This window comes from Zingiber officinale, chromosome 4A (genome assembly GCF_018446385.1).
Source record: "Zingiber officinale cultivar Zhangliang chromosome 4A, Zo_v1.1, whole genome shotgun sequence".
Lineage (NCBI taxonomy): Eukaryota > Viridiplantae > Streptophyta > Magnoliopsida > Zingiberales > Zingiberaceae > Zingiber > Zingiber officinale.
The window spans coordinates 806402-830733 of NC_055992.1; the positions used below are offsets into that span (position 1 = coordinate 806402).

The 24332-nt window shown below is 40.7% G+C and overlaps 3 protein-coding genes across 3 annotated transcripts; all 3 read right to left on the bottom strand.

Moving 5' to 3' along the window:
* Positions 1–3305: 3305 nt before the first annotated feature.
* LOC121969089 (pectinesterase-like) lies at positions 3306–4501 on the bottom strand. The gene is made up of 2 exons (XM_042519013.1): positions 4035–4501; positions 3306–3891 (listed from the first exon to the last, which is right to left on the bottom strand). Exons 1-2 carry the CDS (start codon positions 4499–4501, stop codon positions 3306–3308), a joined length of 1053 nt encoding a protein of 350 aa, XP_042374947.1.
* An 11563-nt stretch (positions 4502–16064) lies between these two features.
* Positions 16065–16882, bottom strand: LOC121973037 (basic leucine zipper 43-like). Its single transcript, XM_042524634.1, has one exon. It carries the CDS (start codon positions 16557–16559, stop codon positions 16167–16169), a length of 393 nt encoding a protein of 130 aa, XP_042380568.1. The 5' UTR covers positions 16560–16882; the 3' UTR covers positions 16065–16166.
* A 1420-nt stretch (positions 16883–18302) lies between these two features.
* On the bottom strand, positions 18303–22166 carry LOC121969161 (alpha/beta hydrolase domain-containing protein 17B-like). Its single transcript, XM_042519110.1, has 6 exons — positions 21739–22166; positions 20314–20350; positions 19971–20207; positions 19834–19881; positions 18778–19235; positions 18303–18658 (listed from the first exon to the last, which is right to left on the bottom strand). Exons 1-6 carry the CDS (start codon positions 22041–22043, stop codon positions 18577–18579), a joined length of 1167 nt encoding a protein of 388 aa, XP_042375044.1. The 5' UTR covers positions 22044–22166; the 3' UTR covers positions 18303–18576.
* Between the last annotated feature and the right edge of the window lie 2166 nt (positions 22167–24332).

Sequence of the window (24332 nt, forward strand, 5' to 3'; positions counted from 1 at the left end):
ATTTAATTGACATAAATAATGTTTCAAATTGATAAAGATTCATGGCAAAAAAGAAGATACTAATATTCATTGTAAAGCACATGTAACTATTATGATATTTGCATATGCAAACTCCAAAAACTTGTATAAGTGATTAAAAGATTAAATTTACCATTTCTTTAAAAATTCTAATATTGCATTTATTAGCACAAAGTGAACTACTTGTTCCTTTTGTATTTTTATTAGTTCACAGGGTCTGTTTCATTTTTTTCTAATAATCAACTATTACTTTGCAAAAAAAAAAAAAAAACAGGATTGTGCTCAATCAAGTGAGCAACTCTAGTGCCATTAAAAATACTAAAGTATATATATACAAAAGCAAAAAGCCAATTCAGTGAACCAATAATGCAAAAAAGGGTGTTGCTCCGTTGGTAGTTGCTGCTCGCCACTAGTACAAGGGATGCTCTGCCCAACGCCATCAGGCGCCCACAAAGGTTGTTGTGCCGTCGGCAGAATCAGTTCTACTGTCGGCTAAGAGGCTATGCCGTTGGGCCTGATACTCCGACAACAACGGCGTTGCTGCGCCAGGCAACATCTCCTCCTTGAGGTGTTGATCGGCCGGCCGAAAGGGTTGCTGCAGGTTGAGAAGATGTGCCATCGACCACCGCAACAAAGGTTGCTGCAAGTGGTGGTTCAGCTGCCTAACGCCTACTGAAGGGAGTTGCTCTCGCCGGCTAAAAAGGCTACCGCCACCTAGCTTCAGTCCGGCTGAAGATAGTTGCCATCCACCCTTATTCCACCTCCCCTGGCTACTGTTCCGGCTAGAAAGGGATGTTGTCGGAACTTTGTCGGCGCTAGACCTGCTGTCCCTTGTGAGTAGCCAAAGTTTTTGTTGAATCGGTAGAACCAGCTAGAGGGGGTGAATAGCCCTACAATCACAAATTAATACTTCTCTTGCTACTTATTTAGCAAAGACACAATTTAATTAATTAAAAACAAATAACATAAATAAAATAAGCAGGGACTCCGGATTTACTTGGTTTAAAGTCGAGGCAATGAAAGCTCAACAACAATCTCCTTTGTGAAGGCAGAATAACCTCTTACAAACTTTGAAAACACCAAAGGAAATATAGAAAATGAATATTGAGTGCAGTACAGGTGTGTTTTGAACTCCTAACCCTATGGCACAATTTATAGTGCACCTTTCGAAATGACCGTTTTGTTGACGTGGAAACTCGAGGCGCCTCCAATGAATGAATTTTACCAATGTTCAGCTTATTTGATTGAATGGAGCTGCATCAGTTCATCAGAGATGCCTCGGCAGATGCTGAGTTGGATTCCAATGCTTATCCACTTCGCAATGATTCTGCTTCATCAGAGGCACCTTCAATTGATCCGAGGTGGCTTTGCTACTATTCATCCCAGGCGTCTCTAATTAACAACGACACCTCAGGTCTCTTCCGCGGTAGCTAATTTTCTAGGCATCCGAGGTGCCTTAAGTTTTCAAGTCTTCATGGTCAACTTTCGAGTTGACCATTTTCCGACTCCGCTCGCTAGGGCGATGCTTTGGTCGTCCAAATTTGAGTTCACCCGAACCGAACTCCAACCTTGTCTTCGAGCAGACTTCCTCTCGGCTTCTCTCCCCTTGGATTCGCCGCGCGTATCCTTTTTGCTCTGCTGATGTACCCTTCCGCAGCTCCTCATCCCTCAGATGCACAGAGTCCGTCGACTCCCTTTCCATTTCATCCTTCTCGCTCGTTGTATCTTCTACTTGACTTCTTGTGTTCCTAAGTCTCTTCACACTCAGACATAAGGCATCAAATACATAGAGTCTAACACAAAAACCCTGAAAGATAATTTGACGTGGATACGAGTAGAGGTATGCTTTCTCATTGCAAGTAAAACACAAGTTTCAAGACCCAAAGTACTTTTCATTCCAATATCAACAACGCAAACATCGATCATTTATTAGATATGAAATACTCACTGTTTTTTTCCTGATCTCGATTAAGTATTCAACCTAATTAAGGATCCGATCCATTGTAGGCTTAAAGAAAGATCATATGGTGGATGCAACAATATTCCTCTCCTCACATTGCAGGACACGGTCCTTGTCCAGGACCTAAGCTATATAGCTATTGCTTCATCTCTGCCCCTGTGGTGGTTTCAACCCACACCACCTTTGGCGGAGCATGAGCTACTCGGTCTCTCCTCGAACCACTATGCATGCTTCGGAGAGGTACGACCTGGTAACTCGGCCTTTTCTGCACTCTCAGTCACCGTCATAAGACTAGCTTAGCTTCTTATCTCTCATGCCGACCCGGAATAGCATTCGCAAGGCTTCCAGTACTTATGCCACCCGACTGGCCCCATGTTGTAGACAAACCCCAATTAATCCTTGCACCTCGAAGGACTTCAGGTCACTGTAGCTCCGCCGCTTCTTCCCTTGGATTGTTGGTCGATTGCTCAATGGGACAGAATCTTGGCATACTCGAATTCAATGTCTCCCTGCCCATTGATAATTATATATATTAAAGAGCGAGCACTGGTATCAAAAATAAATGTAAATGTAAATTGATTGCATCGAATCATCAGATTATGATCTCTTTAATCAATATAACGGCACGTGCAAAGTGAGGAACAATGTGTAATTCTGTGGCTTAATCATTATCATTACCCCTGAAGAAGAAGAACGTCGGAGTTTGGACTTCTTTGCTGACATCGACCTCGATCGTGCTAGCCAGAGTAGTTATAACTGACAGATAGTATTTCCCTAGCTCGAACAAACGGTGGTTGATGATTCATCAGGTAGATCGAGTTATGCTCGAATCCGTCAAGGACTGCGTCCGGAGAATAAGCTTAATTACGAGTCGTGGCTTTCTCCGGGACATGTCACAGCGTTCTGACTCATCCTAATGCATGCCTGTATCTTGTCCGGCGAAGAAGGGAGAGTTGGTGGCGGCGTTCAGTGGTTGCTTTATAACACTTTGAGGAAGAACCAGCAACGATCGAGAAGGTAAGGTCCACAACGTCCTTTAATTTGTTCCCATGCTGATGCTGATCAAGAAAAGCTAGAGATTGAAGAACCAAGAGATCTGTTGGATATCGGAGATCATATTCAACTGGTACACCGTGCCATATTCGGACGAGTAATTAGGAGCCACGTGATCAGATGGAGGGTTTGCAATAATGGATTGCGCAATGATTATACGGCAAGATGACTCGAAGATAGAACAAAGTAACTTGCAATTTTTTTTACCTAGAAACACAATTTATTAAATTTTCCAATTTGCCCCTTTATTTATATAGCACCATGTATAATTAATTTATAGGCCCGACGTGAAAGGAATGTTAGTGGCTGGTATCCACGAGTCACCAGACAAGAAGCTTCCGACAGTGAATTTTTCAGCTTCAGACGAGTTATTGATCACGTGATAACCGGGCCAAGTCACCCTCCTACTCGTGTCGGCGCCGGCGCCAGTGTTCATGAACTCCCCGTAGTACAATGTGTCCGGTGGGGGGCGGTCGTCCCACTCCAACCACCCCGCTGGGTCGATCAAGTCCCCTAGCTCCGTCTTCATCACCACCGTCCTCGAATAGTTCCCCCACGGCCGGCCGAGGTACGTCTTGAATAACCCCTGCACCGGCGCGAGGTCCGACGCTGCAGCCACGACGGAGTTGTGGATCGATATGCCGGTGGTCTGGTCCGAGCTGTTCCTGCCCTGAGCCGTCACTGTGTTCTTCTGGCCGCTCATTGGCCGCCTAACGCAGAGGTTGCAGTTCTGGAAGACAACAGCGGCGTTGCCGAAGATGAAGTCGATGGTTCCGTAGACGTCGCAGTTTCGGTAGAATTGTGTTTGGGAGTGGACGTCGCAGTTTCTGTTTAATTTTGCAATTAATTCAACTAGTTCGCTGGTAAAAAAACTACAACTAACTGTTAGTCGATCGTAAACATATTAATTAATATGAGAATATATATATATATTCTCAGCATATTAATTAATTAATTTCTTACCTAGTAAATTAAATCAATTGATTATTTATATATTCATAACTAACCGAAGGTGGGCGTTTGGAAGGTCCGGTAGCCATCTTTAACGCTCCTGTTCCCGGTCACCACGGTAGCATCTATCCCGTCGCCGGTCATCATTAAATTCTCCATCGAGCTAGGAATCTCCACGTACTCTTTGTAGACGCCGGCCTTCACGTATATCACAAACCTCGTCGTGCTTCCTCCCCTCTCCTTGGGCACAGCCGCCACGGCTTCTACAATGGATCTGTAGTCGCCGGAGCCATCCTGCGCCACCACGAGATCCGGATTCAAGTCCGAATCCGCCAGCAGCTTCCAGTCGGCCGCCGCCACCCACTCCGGGAACAGTAACCCCAAACGGCGGTGCCGTTTATGCTGCCCGCCGGCGGAAATCAGCATCGACGACTGCTCATATGACGCCATCGGCTCGCCGTAGCAGTGTTCTAGCCGTAGCAGCAGGAGGAGGAGGAAAGCTAACAAAAAATTCGCCATGGATGCAGAATTCGCAGAAACTTGATGAAGAAGAGTAATTAATTATATTAAACGTACGGCTGCATGCATGCTCTTAATTCGTTTATATATTACGAAATTGGATCAGTGTAAATCTATATATACCAAATTTATAGATATTTTATTTCATTTAATTGTCATATATATTTATATTTAGACGATCTCATTCCTTGTATAATTTATTTGTGCTTATCGGTCAATTTCATTAATAACATGCTCTTCATTTATACAAGGTAGTTTAATTCATTTGTGCATCATCAATATATAATTATTAGATTGGATAAGTGCAAATCAATAAAAAAAATTATTGATATTTTATTTGATTTAATTGTCATATTTACATGATCTCAATCATGATGTGTGTCTATATGAATATATTTGTGCTTATCACAAATCGTGCTAATTAAGGACGGCCAACTTCATTACTAAAAAAGTACTGAGTTAATGATATTATTATTATTATTATGTAGATCTTCATTCATTGATTAGACTTGACTCACTCATCTTATCGCGTGGACTTGGCTCAACTAGGCTTTGGTCATGCCCGATTGATTTTATTTGTTAGGATTGATTATGATATTTAATTTGTTTGAAATTATCAAGTTAATTAATATATAGGGGTTGAGCATGCATGGCGAAGATATGTTACGTTATTGATGACTCAAAATATATATATATATATATATATATATATATATATATATATATATATATATATATATATATCAAGCTAATCCAAGGCAATGTAAGCACTAGTAAAGTCTTCTTCTTCGAGCAAAGTCGGAGGCGGAGAAGCCCCATACAACATTTGAAAGCACGAATTGTAAATATATAAAATAGAATTCTGTTGCGATTTTTCATAGCAGAATTCTGTTGCAATTTTTCATAACAAAATTCTGTTATAACTTTACCGGATCTAGGATTTATGCATTATTTATAAGGATCATTGTAAACCTATTGCTTAACAATAATCACAAGAATCATGTAATGTGATTCTCTTGTGTAGAGATAATTCTAATAAAGCTTCGATCATTTTTATGGAGTAGGCATGCCGCCAAACCACGGTAATTCTTCTTCTTCCTCCTCTCCTTATTCTCCTTCCTCATGTTTGCTCTCCTTTTGTGCGTCTTTATCTTGTTGCTCCATGCGATCTCTTTCTCTCTTCCACTTCTTTCGCACGTTAGAGGTTGAGAGGTATTGCCCCCTCTTTGCGCAACAAATGGTATCAGAGCCATGGTCCAAACCAGATGTCATGTGGGGTAGCCTTGAATGAAGTTGAGAGTAGGCCCGAAGCTAGTTATGAGTGACCGGATGCTCGTGGGGATGCCCGAAGTAGGTCAGGGGTGATTGGATGCTTGCGGAGAGGCCCAAAGTAGGTCAGGTTGACCGGATGTGGATGCTTGCGGGGAGGCCCGGAGCAAGTCAGGGTGACCGGATGTGGATGCTCACGGGGAAGCTCGGAGCAGGTCAAGGTGACTGGATGCTCGCGGGGAGGCCCAGCCCATGAGATTAATTGCCGAGAGGCCCAAAGTAGGTCAGGTTGACCGGATGTGGATGCTTGCGGGGAGGCCCAGAGCAAGTCAGGGTGACCGGATGTGGATACTCACGGGGAAGCCCGGAGCATGTCAAGGTGACTGGATGCTCGCGGGGAGGCCCAGACCATGAGATTAATTGTGGTCCTTCGTTTGAGGGGAGGATTGTTGGGGTTCAATCAAAGTCTCACATTGGAAAGATTTGGTAAAGATCATAGGTTTAAAAGGATGTAGGATTTCTTCATTGGCATGAGGCCTTTTGGGGAGAGCCCAAGAGCAAAGTCATGGTGGCATAGGCCCAAAGTGGACAATATCATGTCATTATGGAGATATGTGAGCATCCTTTGGGCACAACAACGAGACAGAAGGGGAGGAATCCAGCCATGACGGAGGAGGATGGAAGCTTTACTTTTCTTGAACAGGGGCATTGGGGATAAAAACTTTTGATGTCATGTTTTGACGCTCTCAATTTTCGACGAAGTTTTTAGGCATGATTAACACAACGGTTATAATTTTATTGACAACGGCTATAAACCATTGTGAATCAATTTATGACGCGAGTTTTGAGGTGGGAAAAACAAATCACTTATAATTTTACTGATAATGGTTTATAAAATTCTAATTTAGACAAACAAAGAAAATAAAATTTAAGTTTCAAATATTACTGACGTATCGTGAATATTTATAATAGAAATGATGACCTCGGTTAATCCTCAGCAACGCGGCTCAAAAATCGGAGGAATAAAAGTTTAATATTATTGTGGGAACAAAATTTTATTTTTCCACTTTTGCTTTGAAGAGTTCAATGAAGACTCTTTGCAAAATGTAGTGAGGCAAGGAAAAGGGGTGCATGCTGGCCCGCTTATATAGGCATGGTCTGGGAGCTCGGACTGTGTCCGGGCGCCTAGACCTTGTGATGGAGCGGGGCTCCTTGACCCCTATACCAAAAACCAAGGGTTGCATGGGGCAAGGTGCCTGGACGCTATCCAGGTACCCGGGTTTTTTTTTAAAAAAAAAATTGAGTTGTTTGAGTTCACATTAAGGCTTTGAAAAAAATTTTAAGTTAAAAAAATTTAATTAAGTTATATTAAAAATTTATGAAAAAAAATTAATTAAGTTGTTGAAAGATTAAGTTAAAAATTTAATTAAATTGTTAAAAATCAAGTTAAAATTTTAATTATGTTGTTAAAATCAAAATTTTAATTAAGTTGTTAAAAATTAAAATTTTAATTAAGTTATTGAAAAGTTTAATTAAGGTTGATCTTGTCGAGGTGGTGCGCTAGCCCCGATGAATGGTGATTTCTGATGTAGACGACCTCTTGAAGATCTGGAAGAACTCCTCAAGGATACTGCGCATAGTGAGAAGAGCCAACAAAGCGTTCGTGACCTAAGACTAGGGTGGGGACCCCTGGCTAGGCCCTCCGACGCTCAAGTCAGTTCCTCTCTCGAAAGTGAAAAAAGAAGAAGTACAGTAATGGAAGTACTTAGAAACAGAGTTTGGATGCTAGAACTTGCTTCCTTGCCAACGGAGAGGATTCCCTTTTTCTATTATCTCATATAACCTCCGTAGTCATGCAGTGGTCCTCGGTTTGTTAGAGTTTGTTAGAAGATGAAGTCATCTTCTAGGCTTCGTGCAATAATCCTTTAAGGAATCTTTTTTGTACCCCAGATGTACCTCTTTTGTCATTTGTGACTCATATTCCTGATGAAGTATGCATAAGAACACGTCACTATAACTGAAGAAGCTTCTAGAAGATATTTCTCGCCAAATTTGTTAGGCTGTCATACTTATGTACTTTTGTAGAGCATGTCTCGACCGGTCATTTAGCCGATCACATATACAATGAGAATACCCTCTATTAAACATGTTATGGCCGGTCATTTAAGCCGACCATATATATAATAAGAATACCCTTTGTTAAATGTGTCTCGACTGGTCATTCAAGCTGATCGCATATATATAAGAGTATATTTTGTTTGGTATGTTTCGGCCGGAAATGTACTATAAGCTTTATAAGGCTGAGCACCTTTATGTTCGGTTGGGCTTTGTCCGACCAAGCGTATGTGAGCACATCGGTGCTCGCTCGACCTTCACTCGGCCAGTAATATACTAAAATCTTTATAAGGTTAAGTGCCTTTATACTCGAACGGACTTTGCCCGGTCGAGCATATATGAGCACATTGATGCTCACTTGGCCTTCACTTGACCAGAAATATACTAAAAGTTGTATAAAGCTAAGTGCCTTTACGCTCGGTCGAGCTTTGTCCGGATGAGTGTATATGAGCACATTAGTGTTCACACGACCTTAACTTGGCCGGGAATGCTAAAAGTTGTATAAGGCTTAGTGTTTTTACGCTCGGTCGAGCTTTGTTCGGCCTAGCATATGTGAGTACATTGGTGCTCACTCGGCCTTAACTCGACCGGGAATGTACTAAAAAGCTGTATAAGGTTAAGTACCTTTACGCTTGGTGGGGCTTTGTCCAACCAAGCGTATATGAGCACATTGGTGCTCTCTCAGCCTTAACTCGACCGGGAATGTACTAAAAGCCGTATAAGGCTAAGCACTTTTACGCTCGGTCTGGCTTTGTCCGGCCGAGCATATATGAGCACATTGGTGCTCACTCGGCCTTAACTCGGTCGGGAATATACTAAAAGTTGTATAAGGCTAAGTGTCTTTACGCTTGGTTGAGCTTTGCCCGACCAAGCACTTGCAGAAAGCTTTATTTGGTCATCCCATATCCTATTACTTATCCACTCATCCATGACTTCTACATCATCTGCCGGGCCAGTGGCCTATCTAACCCATATCACCTGATATATATATGCAACGAAACCTTCCTCTAATAGCGGTCTTACATTCTTCATTACCAACATATTCTGACACTAAGACATTCACACCTCCGTCGATGTTTTTTTCTTTATGTCCGAAGTCCATTGTTCCGGATCAAGTAGATTTCCGGAGTTGTCAACTGGTGCTCTATAGGCTTTTATGATGCTGAGCCATTGGTCGAAGTCCGTCTTCAGGTAGACTTCCATTCTTTTCTTCCAGTACAGAAAATCATCCCCGTTGAATAGGGGAGGACGTACCATACTGAAACCTTCGATCTGAGACATGATGACCCTGCACACAATAAAGCAACGACAAACAAAATCCCAAGACTTGGTCTTGGATTAGTAGTGCGGGAAGAATTAAGAATAAAAAAACTAAATTGGTGTTGCACCAATTTAGATTTAATTGCAACGAAAAAAAATTCTAAAAAGGTAATAATACCAGTTTGGAATTATGCGAAAAATTGAAAGCTGAAAACGAGAAAAAGGAAAGTTTCACCCCCCCCACCCCTTGTCTGATTGGTGGTTGCACCAAGTCAGAGCGGTACCCGCTCTGATACCACTATTGGATGGTAAGTTCCGCTAGAGGGGGTGAATAGCGATTTAAAAGACTTTCGTAAAGAGTTTAACAACGGAAAAAAAAAGAATAAGGAAAAGAAGAGCAGGGCTAACACAAGTTCTTTTACTTGGTTCGGAGCCTTTGACGACTCCTACTCCAAGGCCCGCACACAAGGGTGTTTTTGATGGACAATCACTAATAATTAGAAACTTATTACAAACTACGTACAAGAATTATGTAGTGAAAGAAAACCGACAGTTAAGAAAATAATGCAGGAAAGAAAACAAAACTTCGTCGGAGATCTTTTCGCAGTGTCGCAGGAGCACACGAGAGTGAATTTTGAGTTGTTGTTGGAGCTTCAGCCTTGACCCTCCTTATATAGGAGGTTCGGGGCACCTGGAACCTTCAGGGCGCCCTGCCCATGACGTAGCTGAGCCAACCAGCGAACTCCACGTGGCACAGTGACGTTGGGGATAAAAGTTTGCCTCCGGGCACCCGGGTACCTCCCGGGCACCCGGACCTCCGGGCGCCTGGGTACCTTCCGGGCGCCCGGACCTTGATTTCCAGCAGCTTCCTTCCTGCAAGAAAACGTTAGTCCGAGGTACTTATATCTCCTGCAAAACATATTATTAACACAGTTATAATAAGCAGAAATAGTATTAATTAGATTCCGTCTCTCCGAGACCGGAATCTAATCAAGATCTAGACGTAGAGTTTCGAAATAGTTCTAAGTCGGATCGACACCTAAGTTCCCTTCCCGGGAACGCGTCCTCACAGTCACTCTCCTCCAGTGATTTATCTCAACTTACCTGCCAGACATCCGGTCAGTCCTTCGACCCATCTGGACTTCGTGCCAGCTATCCGGTCAGCCCATCGACCTAGCTGGGCTTCGTGCCAAAGTCCGGTCAGCCCGTCGACCCGTTTGGACTTCATGCCAGCTATCCGGTCGGCCCGTTGACCTAGCTGGGCTTCGTACCAAACATCAGGTCAGTCCGTCGACCTGTCTGGACTTCTCCTGCACACTCGGTCAGAGTGTTAGGTCAATAACAAAACTAACCTAGCCTATTTTGTCATTCATCAAAACCTGGGTTAGACCGTTAGTGTTAATCGCACCAACAGCTTTCTCCGGCCGAGCGTATATGAGCACATTGGTGCTCGCTCGGCCTTAACTCGGTCGGGAATATACTAAAAGTTATATAAGGCTAAGTGTTTTTACGCTCGGTTGAGCTTTGTCCAACCAAGCACTTGCAGAAAGCATTATTTGTTCATCCATCCTATTACTTATCCACTCATCCATGACTTCTACATCATCTGTCGGGCCGGCGGCCTATCATAACCCATATCATCTGACTTATACACGCAACGAAACCTTCCTCTAATAGTGGTCTTACAATCTTCATTACCAACATATTCTGACACTAGATATATTCACACCTATTATTGCGGAAGTTATGAGAGACGGTATAAAAAAGGATCTTCTCCGTTAGTTAAGTACGCATATGCATGCACACACACCTACAATACTCTTCTACTATTTTACTGTTCATCTTCTTCCCCTTTTCTAAGTTGATTCTAACTTAAGTGTATTGTCTTCCAGCTCAGAGCTGAGTCACTCACCCAGCGTACCACCGTCTCCGATTTAGACAGGATCGCCCTCAAGTTCATACAACAACATCAGATGAATTTCTCAGCGATGAAGAAATAGAACGAAGAAGAGAAGAAAGGAGGACTCGATTATATGTATGATTTCTTGATCACTCTATGATTAAACCCTCTATCAGATCAGAATATATACTTCTTCTTCCTGATAATTAATTCCCTGGAACACAACCACCACCGACCGGAGCTTGCAGCTTCTCCAGCTTCTTTTCCAGCTCCATTTCGTGTTTCCTCAGCCTGTCGTTCTCCACCAGGACCTCATCACGCTCCCTCATCACCCCGTTCAACTCCTCCAACAGCAGGCATTTGGCCGACCGGAGACGCACCGCCTGCGACCACAGCTCCGCCAGCTGACTCTGCTTCCTCATCCGCGACCGCCGCGCCGACTCCCTGTTCGACGCCATCATCCTCTTCCTCCTCTCCTCCTCCACTGCCACCCCACTCAGCCTCTTTTGCTCTTCTTCTGCTGCAGACATGCTGACAAAGCCAGTGACCACAGAGAAGTTCAAGCATTGCTTGAACTTAGTCCATATCTCTAGATATTAGAGGAAGAAAGCCCATACCCAGAAATTTAGATGGAGCTTTATTCAGATCCTCGTGTTCTTCGAAGGGGTGAATATCAGTCAAGGTGGAGATTGTTTACGAGTGGCTAGCTCATATTTGGATGAAGGCCAATGAGATGAATGCTATGGAAGAAAAATCTATTAAGATTTTCCGTAATAAAATTCTATTACGATTTTATATAATAGAATTTTGTTACAGTTTTTCATAATAGAATTCTGTTACGATTTTTCATAACAAAATTCTATTATGATTTTAATGAGTCTAGGGTTTATGCATTATTTATAGGGATCATTGTAAACCTATTGTACAACAATAATCACAAGAATCATGTAATATGATTCTCTTGTGTAGAGAGAATTCTAATAAAACTTCGGTCGTTTTTGTGGAGTAGGCACGCCGCTAAACCACGGTAATTTTTCTTCTTCTTCCTCTTCTTCTTCTTCTCCTTCCTCATGTTTGCTCTCCTTTTGTGCGTCTTTGTCTAGTTGCTACGTATGATCTCTTTCTCTCTTCCTCTTCTTCCGCACGTTAGAGGTTGAGAGGTGTTGCCCCGTCTTTGCGCAACAAATGGCATCAAAGTCATGGTCCAAACCAGATGTCATGTGGGGTAGCCTTGAACAAAATTGAGGATAAGCCCAGAGCTACTCATGAGTGACCGGATGCTCGTGGGGAGACCCGAAGTAGGTCTAAGTGACCGGATGCTTGCGTAGAGACCCAAAGTAGGTTAAGTTCACCAGATGCGGATGCTTGTGGGGAGGCCCAGAGCAGGTCAGGGTGACCGAATGCGGATGTTCGCTAGGAGGCCCGAAGCAGGTCAGGGTGATCGGATGCTCGCGGGGAGGCCCGGACCATGAGAGTAATTATGGTCCTTCGTTTGAGGGGAGGATTGTTGGGGTTCAATCAAAGTCTCATATTGAAAAGATTTTGTAAAGATCATGGGTTTAAAAGGATATAGAATATCTCCATTGGCATGAGGTCTTTTGGGAAAAGTCCAAGAGCAAATCCATGAGGGTCTAGGCCCAAAGTAGACAATATCATGTCATTGTGAAGATATGTGGACATCCTTTGGGCACAACAATGAGATCAAAGGGGAGGAATCCAGCTATGACAGAGGATGGAAGCTTTACTTTTCCTGAACAGGGGCATTGGGGCTAAAAACTTTTGCTGTCATGTTTTAACGCTCCTAATTTTCGATGGAGTTTTAGGCAGGATTAACACAACGGTTATAATTTTATTGGCAATGGTTATAAACCATTGTGAATCAATTTATGACGTGAGTTTTGAGGTGGGAAAAACACATCACTTATAATTTTACTGACAATGGTTTATAAAATTCTAATTTAGACAAACAAAAAAATAAATTTTAAGTTTCAAATATTACTAACGCATCGTGAATATTTGTAATAGAAATGATGACCTCGATTGATCCTCAACAACGCGGCTCAAAAATCAGAGGAATAAAAGTTTAATATTTTTGTGGGAACAAAATTTTATTTTTCCACTTTTGCTTTGAAGAGTTCAATGAAGACTCTTTGCAAAATGTAGTGAGGCAAATAAAAGGGGTGTCTGTTGGTCCGCTTATATAGGTGTGGTCGGGGCGCTCAGACTGTATCCGAGTGCCTCGATCTTGCGACGGAACAGGGCAGCCGGACCCCTATACCAGGGGCCCCTAACAAAAACCAAGGGCAACATGGGGCAGGGCGCCTGGATGCCGTCCAAGTACTCGGGGTTTTTTTAAAAAAATTGAGTTGTTTGAGTTCAAAAAAAAAAATTAAGGCTTTAAAAAAAAATTAAGTTAAAAAAAAATTAATTAAGTTGTATAAAAAAGTTATGGAAAAAATTTAATTAAGTTGTTGAAAGTTCAATTAAGTTAAAAATTTAATTAAATTGTTAAAAATCAAGTTAAAAATTTAATTAGGTTGTTAAAATCATTTTAATTAAGTTGTTAAAAATTAAAAAAAATAATTAAGTTGTCAAAAATAAAAAATTTAATTATGTTATTGAAAAGTTTAATTAAGGTTGATCTTGTCTGAAACCTGCGAGGTGGTGAGCTAGCCTCGATGAATAGTAATCTCTGATGCAGACCACCTCTTGAAGGAAGAACTCCTCAACGATCCTACGTATAGTGAGAAGAGTTAACAAAGTGTTAGTGACCTAAGACTAAGGTGGTGATCCCTAGCTAGGCCCTCCAACGCTCAAGTCAGTTTCTCTCCCCAAGGTGAAAAAAGAAGAAGTACAGTAATGGAAGTACTTAGAAACAGAGTTTGGATGCTAGAACTTGCTGTAAGATTGAAGGACTATGTTTGCAACCTTGCAACCCCAACACTTGCTTCCTTGCAAAGGAGAGGATTCCCCTTTTTCTACTATCTCATATAACCTCCGTAGTCATGAGGTGGTCCCCTGTTTGTTAGAGTTTGTTAAAAGATAAAGTCATCTTCTAGGCTTCGTGCAATAATTTTTTAAGGAATCTTTTTTGTACCCTAAATGTACCTCTTTTGTCATTTGTGACTCATATTCCTGATGAAGTATGCATAAGAACACGTCACTATAACTAAAGAAGCTTCTAGAAGATATTTTCCGCCAAATCTGCCAAGCTACCATACTTATGTACTTCTGTAGAGCATGTCTCGACCGGTCATTTAGTCAATCGCATATATAATGAGAATACCCTCTGTTAAACATGTTCTGGCCGGTCATTTAAGCTGACCACATATATAATAAGAATACCCTTTGTTATATGTGTCTCGATCGGTCATTCAAGCCGATTGCATATATATTAAAAGTACCTTTTGTTAGGCATGTTTCGGCCGGAAATGTACTATAAGCTCTATAACGGTGAGCACCTTTATATTCGGTCGGGCTTTGTCCGACAGAGTGTATGTGAGCACATCAGTGCTCGCTCGACCTTCACTTAGCTGGTAATATACTAAAAGCTTTGTAAGGTTAAGTGCCTTTATACTCGACCGGGTTTTGCCCAGCCGAGCATATATAAGCACATTGATGCTTGCTCGGCCTTCACTCGACTAGAAATGTACTAAATGATGTATAAGACTAAGTGTCTTTACGCTCGGTCGGGCTTTGTTCGGACACATTAGTGCTCACTCGGCCTTAACTTGGCCGAGAATGTACTAAAAGCTGTATAAGGCTAAGTGCCTTTACGCTCGGTCAGCCTTTGCCCGGACGAGCGTATGTAAGCACATTGGTGCTCGTTCGGCCTTAACTCGATCGGGAATGTACTAAAAGTTGTATATGGTTAAGTGTCTTTACGCTCGGTCGGGCTTTGTCCGGATGAGCGTATATGAGCATATTGGTGCTCGCTCGGCCTTAACTCGGCCGGAAATGTGCTAAAAGTTGTATAAGGCTAAGTGTCTTTACACTCGGTCAGGCTTTGTCCAGCCGAGCCTATATGAGCACATTGGTGATCACTCGGCCTTAACTTGGCCAGGAATGTACTAAAAGCTGTATAAGGCTAAGTGTCTTTACGCTCGGTCGGGCTTTATCCGGCCGAGCGTATATGAGTACATTGATGTTCGCTCAGCCTTAACTCGGCCAGGAATGTACTAAAAAGTTGTATAAGGCTAAATACCTCTACGTTCGGTCGGGCTTTGTCCGGCCAAGCGTATATGAGTACATTGATGTTCGCTCGGCCTTAACTTGGCCAAGAATGTACTAAAAAGCTGTATAAGGCTAAATACTTTTACGTTCGGTCGGGCTTTGTCCGACCAAGCGTATATGAGCACACTAGTGCTCGCTTGGCCTTAACTCGACCGATAATGTACTAAAAGTTATATAAGGCTAAGTACCTTTACGCTCGGTCGGGCTTTGTCCGGCTGAGCGTATATGAGCATATTGGTGCTCGCTCGGCCATAATTCGGTCGGAAATATACTAAAAGTTGTATAAGGCTAAGTGTCTTTATGCTCGGTCGAACTTTATCTGACCGAGCACTTGCAGAAAGTTTTTATTTGGTCATCCCATATCCTATTACTTATCCACTCACCCATGACTCTACATCATCCGCCGGGCCGGCCTATCATAACCCATATCACCTGACATATATACGTAACGAAACCTTCCTCTAATAGCGGTCTTACATTCTTCATTACCCGACATATTCTGACACACTTATTATTATGAAAGTTATGAGAGATGGTATAAAAAGAGGGTCTTCTCTATTGATTAGGTAAGTACATACATACCTACACATCTGCCCTACTGTTCTACTATTTTCCTAGTCATCTTCTTCCCCTTTCTAAGCTGATTCTGACTTAAGTGTATTGTCTTCCAGCTCAGAGTTGAGTCACTCACCCAGCGTACCACCGTCTCCGATTTGGACAGAATCACCCTCAATTGCATACAGCAACATCAGATGAATTTCTCAGCGATGAAGAAACAGAACGAAGAAGAGAAGAAAGGAGGAATCGATTATATGTATGATTTCTTGATCACTCTGTAATTAAACTCTCTATCAGACCAGAATATATACTTCTTCTTCTTCCTGATAATTAATTCCCTGGAACACAACCACCACTGGCCGGAGCTTGCAGCTTCTTCAGCTTCTTTTCCAGCTCCGTTTCGCGTTTCCTCAGCCGGCCGTTCTCCACCAGGACCTCGTCACGCTCCCTCATCACCCTGTTCAACTCCTCCAGCAGCCGGCGGTTGGCCGACCGGAGACGCGCCGCCTGCGACCACAGCTCCGCCAGCTGACTCTGCTTCCTCATCCGCGACCGCCGCGCCGACTCTCTGTTCGACGCCATCCTCCTCTTCCTCCTCTCCTCCTCCGCTGCCACCCCCCTCAGCCTGGCTTGCTCTTCTTCTGCTGCAGCAATTCCGGAGATAGTGGCAGCTGCGGCGGCGGCGAAGCTGAAGCATGGAATGCTACCGCTGCTGTGAGCCATGAACGATGGTACCAGAGTTGGAGGTGAGAGCGAGAAGCATCTGCCACCGGCGACTATTCAATTCCGGGATGCATGCTTGCAACTAATTCCGGATCTTGAAGGGTGTTGGAAATGATTTAAAAAGCTAAGAAAGCACCACGAGAGCTCTGCATTCTCTGTAAAGGTTCAGTCTTCACTACTGTTGAACTGCACCATGGAGCCGTATTTGTCTCCCAAACTATTCAAGATTTTATCCATATAAAATTCCATGCAGAATAGCATTAAATACTATTCGGATTAATTAAATCACTTTTTCACTATACTAAAAGGCCTCAACCCTAATTGATTCCACAAATCATCCCACAAAATTTAATCTGACAAGTTATTGTTTGAGAGGATCATATATGGCTTACTTCAGTGTCACTGATGCAAATATATGAAGTCACTTTCTGTGAAGAGAAGACGCCCGTGAGGCCCCCCTAACTTTCTTAAACTATTGTGGAATCAAACTCACTAATGCTCAATCGTGCTAAGATTTCGATCTTATAATATTACTTGAGGTTATTAATAATTGTAAGGTATCTTTAAATTTGATAGTGAGGCCTTCTAGAAGAAAATATATGTTAAAAAAAGGAAGAAGAGTGTGGAAATTTTTGAGAATGCTTTTTATTTCATGTAAGTGCATTAAAAAGAATAACAGGGAGTACACTCATAAGTAGCTCAAAATAATCTTAGACTCATTTATATATAAAGTTTGGATGCAAAGTTGGAATTTCTTCCTTGTCCTTCAATTGGTCATGAGGCTCACCATAGCCTTTCTCTCCAATCTTCCATATATCTTGAGAACATTTAGATGCATCTTTTACCATGGGTTTCTTTGGTGGGTTAGGGATTTGAAATTGAAAGCCATTAGCCATACTGTGATCAATATCAATTGGTTGAAATATATATATATAAGAAGAGTTCAAACAAACTTGATCAAGAACCTTATTCTGGGTATTCTTGGCAGGCAGGCTGCACATTCACACTTTAAGATCATCTGTAATTAATGCTGTGTATCTTTTTGTTTCTAGACTTTGCAGATGCCAATTAGCTTTTCATCAAATCAGACTCCACTTTGCCTCATCCCTGTCGATGTATCTTATCATACCTGACACAAATTTTTGCATATAGTTCAGCATTTTGATTAACATATTAATTTCTGTTGACTTGTAGTTGCAGCATCTTGATTAAGTTATTAATTTTGTTTGCTCCATTGGGTTTTTATTTTTCGAGTTTGTTAGCAGTCATTTTTAGCCACTGAATCTGATCTTTATGCTTCATGGTGTATTTAGTAAAATATTTACAAATGTGGATAAGACTGAATCATTTTCCTCCTTTCTGTTAAAATATATCCTTTTCTTTTCTCTTGCATGATACACGGAAATGCTCCAGAAGTCTTCTCCTCTTGTTTGTATGAAAGGTCAAAATGTATATCTGGATGCATTAGAAGAAGGGAAAATATTAAGAATGTTTTGGTTTGATACAAAACCAGTCCAGACTGTGCCCTACTGCAACACACACAAGCTTTTGCCTTAGTCTTACACACCATCTCCACTCCTTGTTTCCTAAAACTTCTCACATTTGAAAATTATTCAGAGGCAAGAGGTGCCCTACATGGCTGTAGCATTACGAGATCAATGAGGCAAGCTAAGATGTTGCTAATTTGCTAATGAGAACTGCAGTCCAGCTTTAGCATTTCTGGTTTTAAGCTCTTCCTTGTTTTTTTACATTTTATTAATTTCCATTCCAAATGGAATGAAGTTCCAACACTTATCAACACTATTGGCAAACACCATAGAATTGTCTGATGGAACAAGGAAACGTGTACATAAGATTAAGTAAAATAGCCAAAACTACACCCCATGCCAAATGTTTTATTGGTTGAAAAGCAAAGGACATTCCTCAGCTTCTTCCAAAAAGGAAAAAGGAAAAAGAAAGAATAATAAAAAGAAACTGCCCAACCAATAAACAAAGAAAACAAGCAACAATATGACCTTTAGATTTCCTTGACCTCTGAATGTGTGTCTTTCAAACAATCAATATTGCAAAAGCCCACCGATCTGATCATGTCCCCAATGCTGCCATCATTTGTTATAACAGTCAGGAAAGAACCATGCAAATCCACATGACACAATATTCAGATAGATTAGCAAAAAAAATAGAGAAGAACCGTAGCCAATTTTAAGTTTTGACATACCAGTCAATGCTTTTTCTTGGTTTTTCTACTTGGTTAGCAGGATCCTTAATGTGTTCAGAGTGATCAACACTTTTTCTTGATTTTTCTCTCTTGTCAGTGCTCGGTCTCGACTTTCCTCTGCCTTCTGTCTTCTTTGATTTATCTTTCCGGTCAGTGCTGGATCTGGACGATTCTGTTTGATCTGTGCTTAACCTTGAAGACTCTAAACAGTCGGGATTTGTCTTAGAAGCCTCTGTGACACCTGAGTTTACAATTTCTTTCAAGGAAATTGTTTCATCAGTTCTGGAAGGTAAGTTTTCTACGACTGATATGAACTTTTTTAGGTGCTTAATAAAATCAGGAAATAGTTCCAAGTCACAGTGGTTGCCCCCATTGATCCATAAAGGCTCATACTTTTCTTTGCAAAGTTCCCAGAGACGCTTTCCATGAGAAAAATCAACAATTTCATCTTTTGTTCCCTACATAAGCAATAAGTTATGATTGCAAATTTTAAACCTTTTGCATTTTGACAATACCAATCGCCTATATAGTTCTCTCATAGTCAAATATAACAAATTTTCCTATATCATGGAAAAGAAGAATAAATAAATAAAAGGCAACATAGTTGGAGAAATAGTAACGAACCATGGGTTCACTAGCTAAATATTCAACATAAAAAAAATGAGGAAAATCGAGGAAAACATTCAAAGGCTGCCTGCAGAGTTTGGAAAAAGAACCTACTCTAAATTGTCATTCATTTGACCATTTAGTGCAAAATTAGAAACTACTCTTTGGATTTCAACAGTGATTAAATATTTAAAAGAGCAGAACATTCAGAACAATGACATAACTAAAATATGATTTAGAGGACACCAGTATAAAAATTAGGTACATATAATAATGCTCTAACTATTTTCTGCGGTTTTGCCAATTGGGATTACAAACCAATTAAAAAGGCTCAAGAAAGTGTTTGAGCAGTTCTAGAATGTATCATGAAAAAATATATTACATACAAAAAAGTGACAGAGAGATGCAAAATTAAGTAATTAAGGACAAATGTTAGTTTCAAATACTCACATGAATTACCAACACAGGACACGTAACTAATGGAATCTTATTAATGTTCTGCAAGAAGAAGAAAGAAAGATTCATGTTTAACCCATTACAACAGATGAAGATCCAAAGTATAGGATAAAAGAATGATGAGAGATAACCTTATATATGTCAAACCAGTATGTCCGCTTCATAGGATACATTACATTGAGCCCAGACAAGATAGGGCTATGTAGAACAACAGCTCTTAACTGAGGCAATTGAGAAGCTAAATCTAAAGTAGGACCACTACCAACTGACTGGCCGTATAAGATAATGTTTTCTTCCACGGCTCCATATGTCTCCTTGAGGCATCTGTAAGCAGCCTCGATATCAGAGTACGTGTTATGCTCACTGGCCTGGGAGTGCAATGGTTGTAGGAAAACAAAGTCATATGTTGATTTTCATCGCTTGAAGTTAACATCAAGGGTTAAGGTAAACATGTAACAAAGATGTAAGGCAAACCTTTCCAGATGATTGGCCATAACCTGAATAGTCATATCTGCAATTAAAGTATTAAACAAATTCTATAAAACCTGAATTTCCATAATGTGAATCAACAGACATGGATTTTGGTGCATTTCAGATGGCAAGAATATTAAAACAGCTTAGACAATGAGAAACAGTTTAAATAGCCTAGGAACAAGTTTGCCATAAGAGCTGTTGATTACCAAAAACTTAACTCTAATTAGGGGTGGACACATTTTGATCTATCAGTTTAGTGAAGAAAATCAAACTAAACTGGAATATTTTTGGTTAGAAAATCCAAACTAAAACTGAATTCAAATTTCCGGTATGGTTCACTTTGAAACAACTAATCAAAAAATGAATAAAATTTAACTTAAAACCAATTAAAACTCATTTCCAAACAACAATTGTATTGTAATTAATAATTAAAATTACAATAATATTACATCTTAGAAAAATCTGAACAGTGTGGTTTGGTTTTAGTAGTTTGTATAAGTTCAAATCAAAACCAAACCAAACCAAAACCACTAAGTGTTCTTAGTATGCAAACTGAAACTAAACCAATAAAACAAATGATTTAGTGTGGATTTGTTTGGTCTGATTTTGTTATCAATTTTGGGTTAGAGATGTGCACCCCTGCCTTTCATTGAATTTATCACTCCCTTTTTTCCTTTAAATTGTCAATAGAGAAAAATTAGCACATGCAAATCAACATTTTGGCAGAAACTTATTGATACCTAGCTTGCTACATCAGTCCAAGAAAAGAAGTTTCTGATGCAAACCAAAAAGAATTTAAACTTGTCCTATTTAAATTCAAAACCATAAATATCTTTTGAATCTTTTTATTTTCAAGTTTAGTTAAATTGTCCTCTATGAAATAGAAATGAAAATTTGACTAGATAGAGTCATTGGTTTATTAGTGCACACACTGCCTTCACCAGCAAAAGCGCTGTAGTGCACTCAATATCTGAGATGGTTTTGTTTCAGAAATGCATGGCTTGGCTCTGTGTAGGATGAAATGAGCACTAAAAGGAGGAACATTTATGTTAACATCAAAGAAGACATGCTGTAGAAGTTCAATCCAGTAAAGCTCATACAGAGAGTTCGCATTTACATCTATTCATAGTCTCTGCAAAATGGATTTTTTTTGGTAGAATTATTAGGTCTGAGAGAAAAACGTGCACCAAATTCAAATTCATGAAATTTTCAACTAACTAGCCATCAATTTCCTCAATTTTGGAAAGGTTCTTTGATTCTTAAGAAGTATAACAATTAAAAGAGAGAATAAAGAAAGATAAAGTCTACACAAGGAAACAATAAAAATAAAAATTAAAAAAAAAAACAGGCGAACAAGGTAATGGAAGAAGAAAAAGAACCGGTCAAGAACAATATCGATCGGCAGGCGATCGCCGAGCCGCTCACCCCATCAAGTTGACGCGAAGGTGATTGCTGAGACCGACGAAGAGCTCGTACATCTGACCCAGGTCGGCCGCATTCCCGTGGGAGTAAAGCACGGTGAGCTTCGCGTCCGGGTTGCTCACGTACAATGCCACGATCTCGCTCCCGCGAGCCGTACGCAGCCTCCGGACCTCGACGCCCTCGCGCGGCGTCACGCCGGCCATGGACAGCCTCCCCGCCGCCTCGTCCTCCACCACCAACTCGTACGACGGCGGGTGGGGCGGGAAGAAGGTGAGCCTCGCCGCCATCGCCGACTTCACCCCGCCCATTTTTCTGATCGCATCCGAGGCCACACGACGGAGATCGAGATTTTAAGGGGAAAAGGGCGGGGAAGGGGGGAACTGAAGAGGAAGGAATCGCCCTATTTGGAAGCGTTTTTCCCGGCTAATGTTTCTGTTGCGGAAATCATGGCAAATATTTTTTTTCTCTTTTTTTAAGCGATATATTAGACCATGTTCGTCTTATTGTATGCCAGCTATAATTACAATTTATTTTGACTCAAGAAATTCCATACAAATTCTTTTATAATCACCAAAAACGAAGAAAAAATAATAATAATAATAATAACAATAATAATAATAATAATGTCGGGCATCATTTTGATGTGCCTGCCTTTTTCTAAACAAGTGCTGTCTTTGTTGCTGGCATTGCTTTGATTGTGTACAAGAGCACGCATGAAGCTTTTTGGTTGGCCTTCTTTGCCACTGCTCTACAAGAGAATGAATGATGCCTAGCAGCCAGCCACATCTGTTTACTCCAATTGTTACTTGAAATCCGATTTGAACGGCACCATTGACATATGGGAGGTATTTATCTTAGTTTTATCGAGATTCAAACCCTAAACTTTATAATAGTAACACTTCATGCGTTAATCATTAGAGGTGACATTGATATCAGGATGAATACATTATCTATTAGATGTTAGCATGCTATTGCAATTGCAAATAAAATTTTAGGATGGAGAGAGATTGATATGTAGGACACCATTAGCACACAAGAAAAGAATTAGAACGATTTAGTATAATTTGGCATATGACTCCAAATAAACAAGTTAAATTTATGTAGTAATATGAGAGAAAAAAAATATAATAAATATTAAATGTATAGTTATTCATCGCTTATTCAAAATATATGTTAATTTTTTGGGTGGCAATTTGACCAGACATGAAAATATGATTCGAACCGAACATGAAAAAAATAGATTAGGATCGGATAGTTTCGGGTTCGGATCGAAATCGGGTCGACCTAATTGACCTGATTAATAAACAGGTCGGATTCGGGTCAACCTAAAGTGACCCAATTACAACCCGCGAATCCGTTTATAAAATAATTATAAAACCTTACCCCCCCCCCCCACCATATACATGTATTTTACTAATCTTCTTCCTGTTGACGGCCGACGCAGTAGTCGAATTCTTGTTTCTGAAAATCGAACTCCTTTTCATCTTCGATTCACTGATGGCCGATGCTCTAACACTGTGAAGACCTAGCCCTGAGTCCCCAACGTGATAACCCTAGACATTGACCCCAAATGCCTTTACGGCCCTCGACTTTGTCGATCCGATGCGGCAACCATCGATGTCGAAGCCACGATACAACGACGTCCGAGATAAGCCCTAGATATCGTCGCGGCCACCGAACGAGAAAGGTATCATCACGATTCACCTCCATTTCTCTTTTGACTTGAATGTCTTCTGTGGCTTCTCTTAGGCGATATGTTTTTATTACTAATATATTTTTTATTAAAAGTTATTTTGTAGGTAAATTATGGAAAGGAACAAAGAAGATGGAATTTTAATGGATATTGAATATGACAGTGAGGATTCAATTCAAGAAATACCACAAGGCTCACAATCTTCTTGCCATAAAGATAAAGCAAAAAAAGTTCAACCGTCAACAAAAAAGAGAAGACTTTCATCTGGAGTTTGGTCGCACTTTAGTATGCTTTCTCGAAATTCAGATGGAAAACTTGAATGCAAATGCAAAAGTGTGGGACTAAGCATGCAACTGATAGTAAAAGTGGTACAGGTAATTTACACCATCATATTAAAAAATGTGTGAGAATGACTACAAAAGAAATTGGACAATACATAATTGCTACGGATGAAGGTTCGTGCTTAACCACAAGAACAATCTTTAGTCAAAATAAATTTAGGGAGTTGGTGGTGAATGCAATTTTGAGACATGATTTATCGTTTTCTTTTGTTGAATATGAAGGAATGTGGAATATCTTTAAGTACTTGGAACCGAGAGTTTGTCATTTCTCTAGAAACACTATAAAGTCTGACATTAAGAAGATTTATGGTGCTGAATTTGGTAGACTACGTACTCAGTTACTTGCATACCCTGGTAGAATATGTTTAACCTCTGATGCATGGACTTCTATTGCGACTGATGGGTACTTAAGTTTGACTGCACATTATGTAAACAAGAATTGGGTGTTGCGAAAAAAGAATTTTGAATTTTTCCTATATTCATCCTCCACATCCAGGGGGTTGCTTTGGCTGAAAAGATTTATAGTTTGGCTTGTGATTGGGGTATTGAAAAGTTTTCTATCA

Bases quoted from the DNA above. Each gene is read 5' to 3' on its own strand.
- LOC121969161 (XM_042519110.1), bottom strand. From the start codon at position 22,043: ATGGGCGGGGTGAAGTCGGCGATGGCGGCGAGGCTCACCTTCTTCCCG. The intron at 20,351-21,738 runs GTGAGCGGCTCG...CTTTAATTGCAG, and splicing joins CTTCGCGTCAACTTGATGGG to ATATGACTATTCAGGTTATG. The intron at 19,882-19,970 runs GTTATCTCTCAT...TTCTTCTTGCAG, and splicing joins ACTGGTTTGACATATATAAG to AACATTAATAAGATTCCATT.
- LOC121969089 (XM_042519013.1), bottom strand. From the start codon at position 4,501: ATGGCGAATTTTTTGTTAGCTTTCCTCCTCCTCCTGCTGCTACGGCTA. The intron at 3,892-4,034 runs GTTATGAATATA...TTTTTTTACCAG, and splicing joins CAAACGCCCACCTTCGGTTA to CGAACTAGTTGAATTAATTG.
- LOC121973037 (XM_042524634.1), bottom strand. From the start codon at position 16,559: ATGGCTCACAGCAGCGGTAGCATTCCATGCTTCAGCTTCGCCGCCGCC.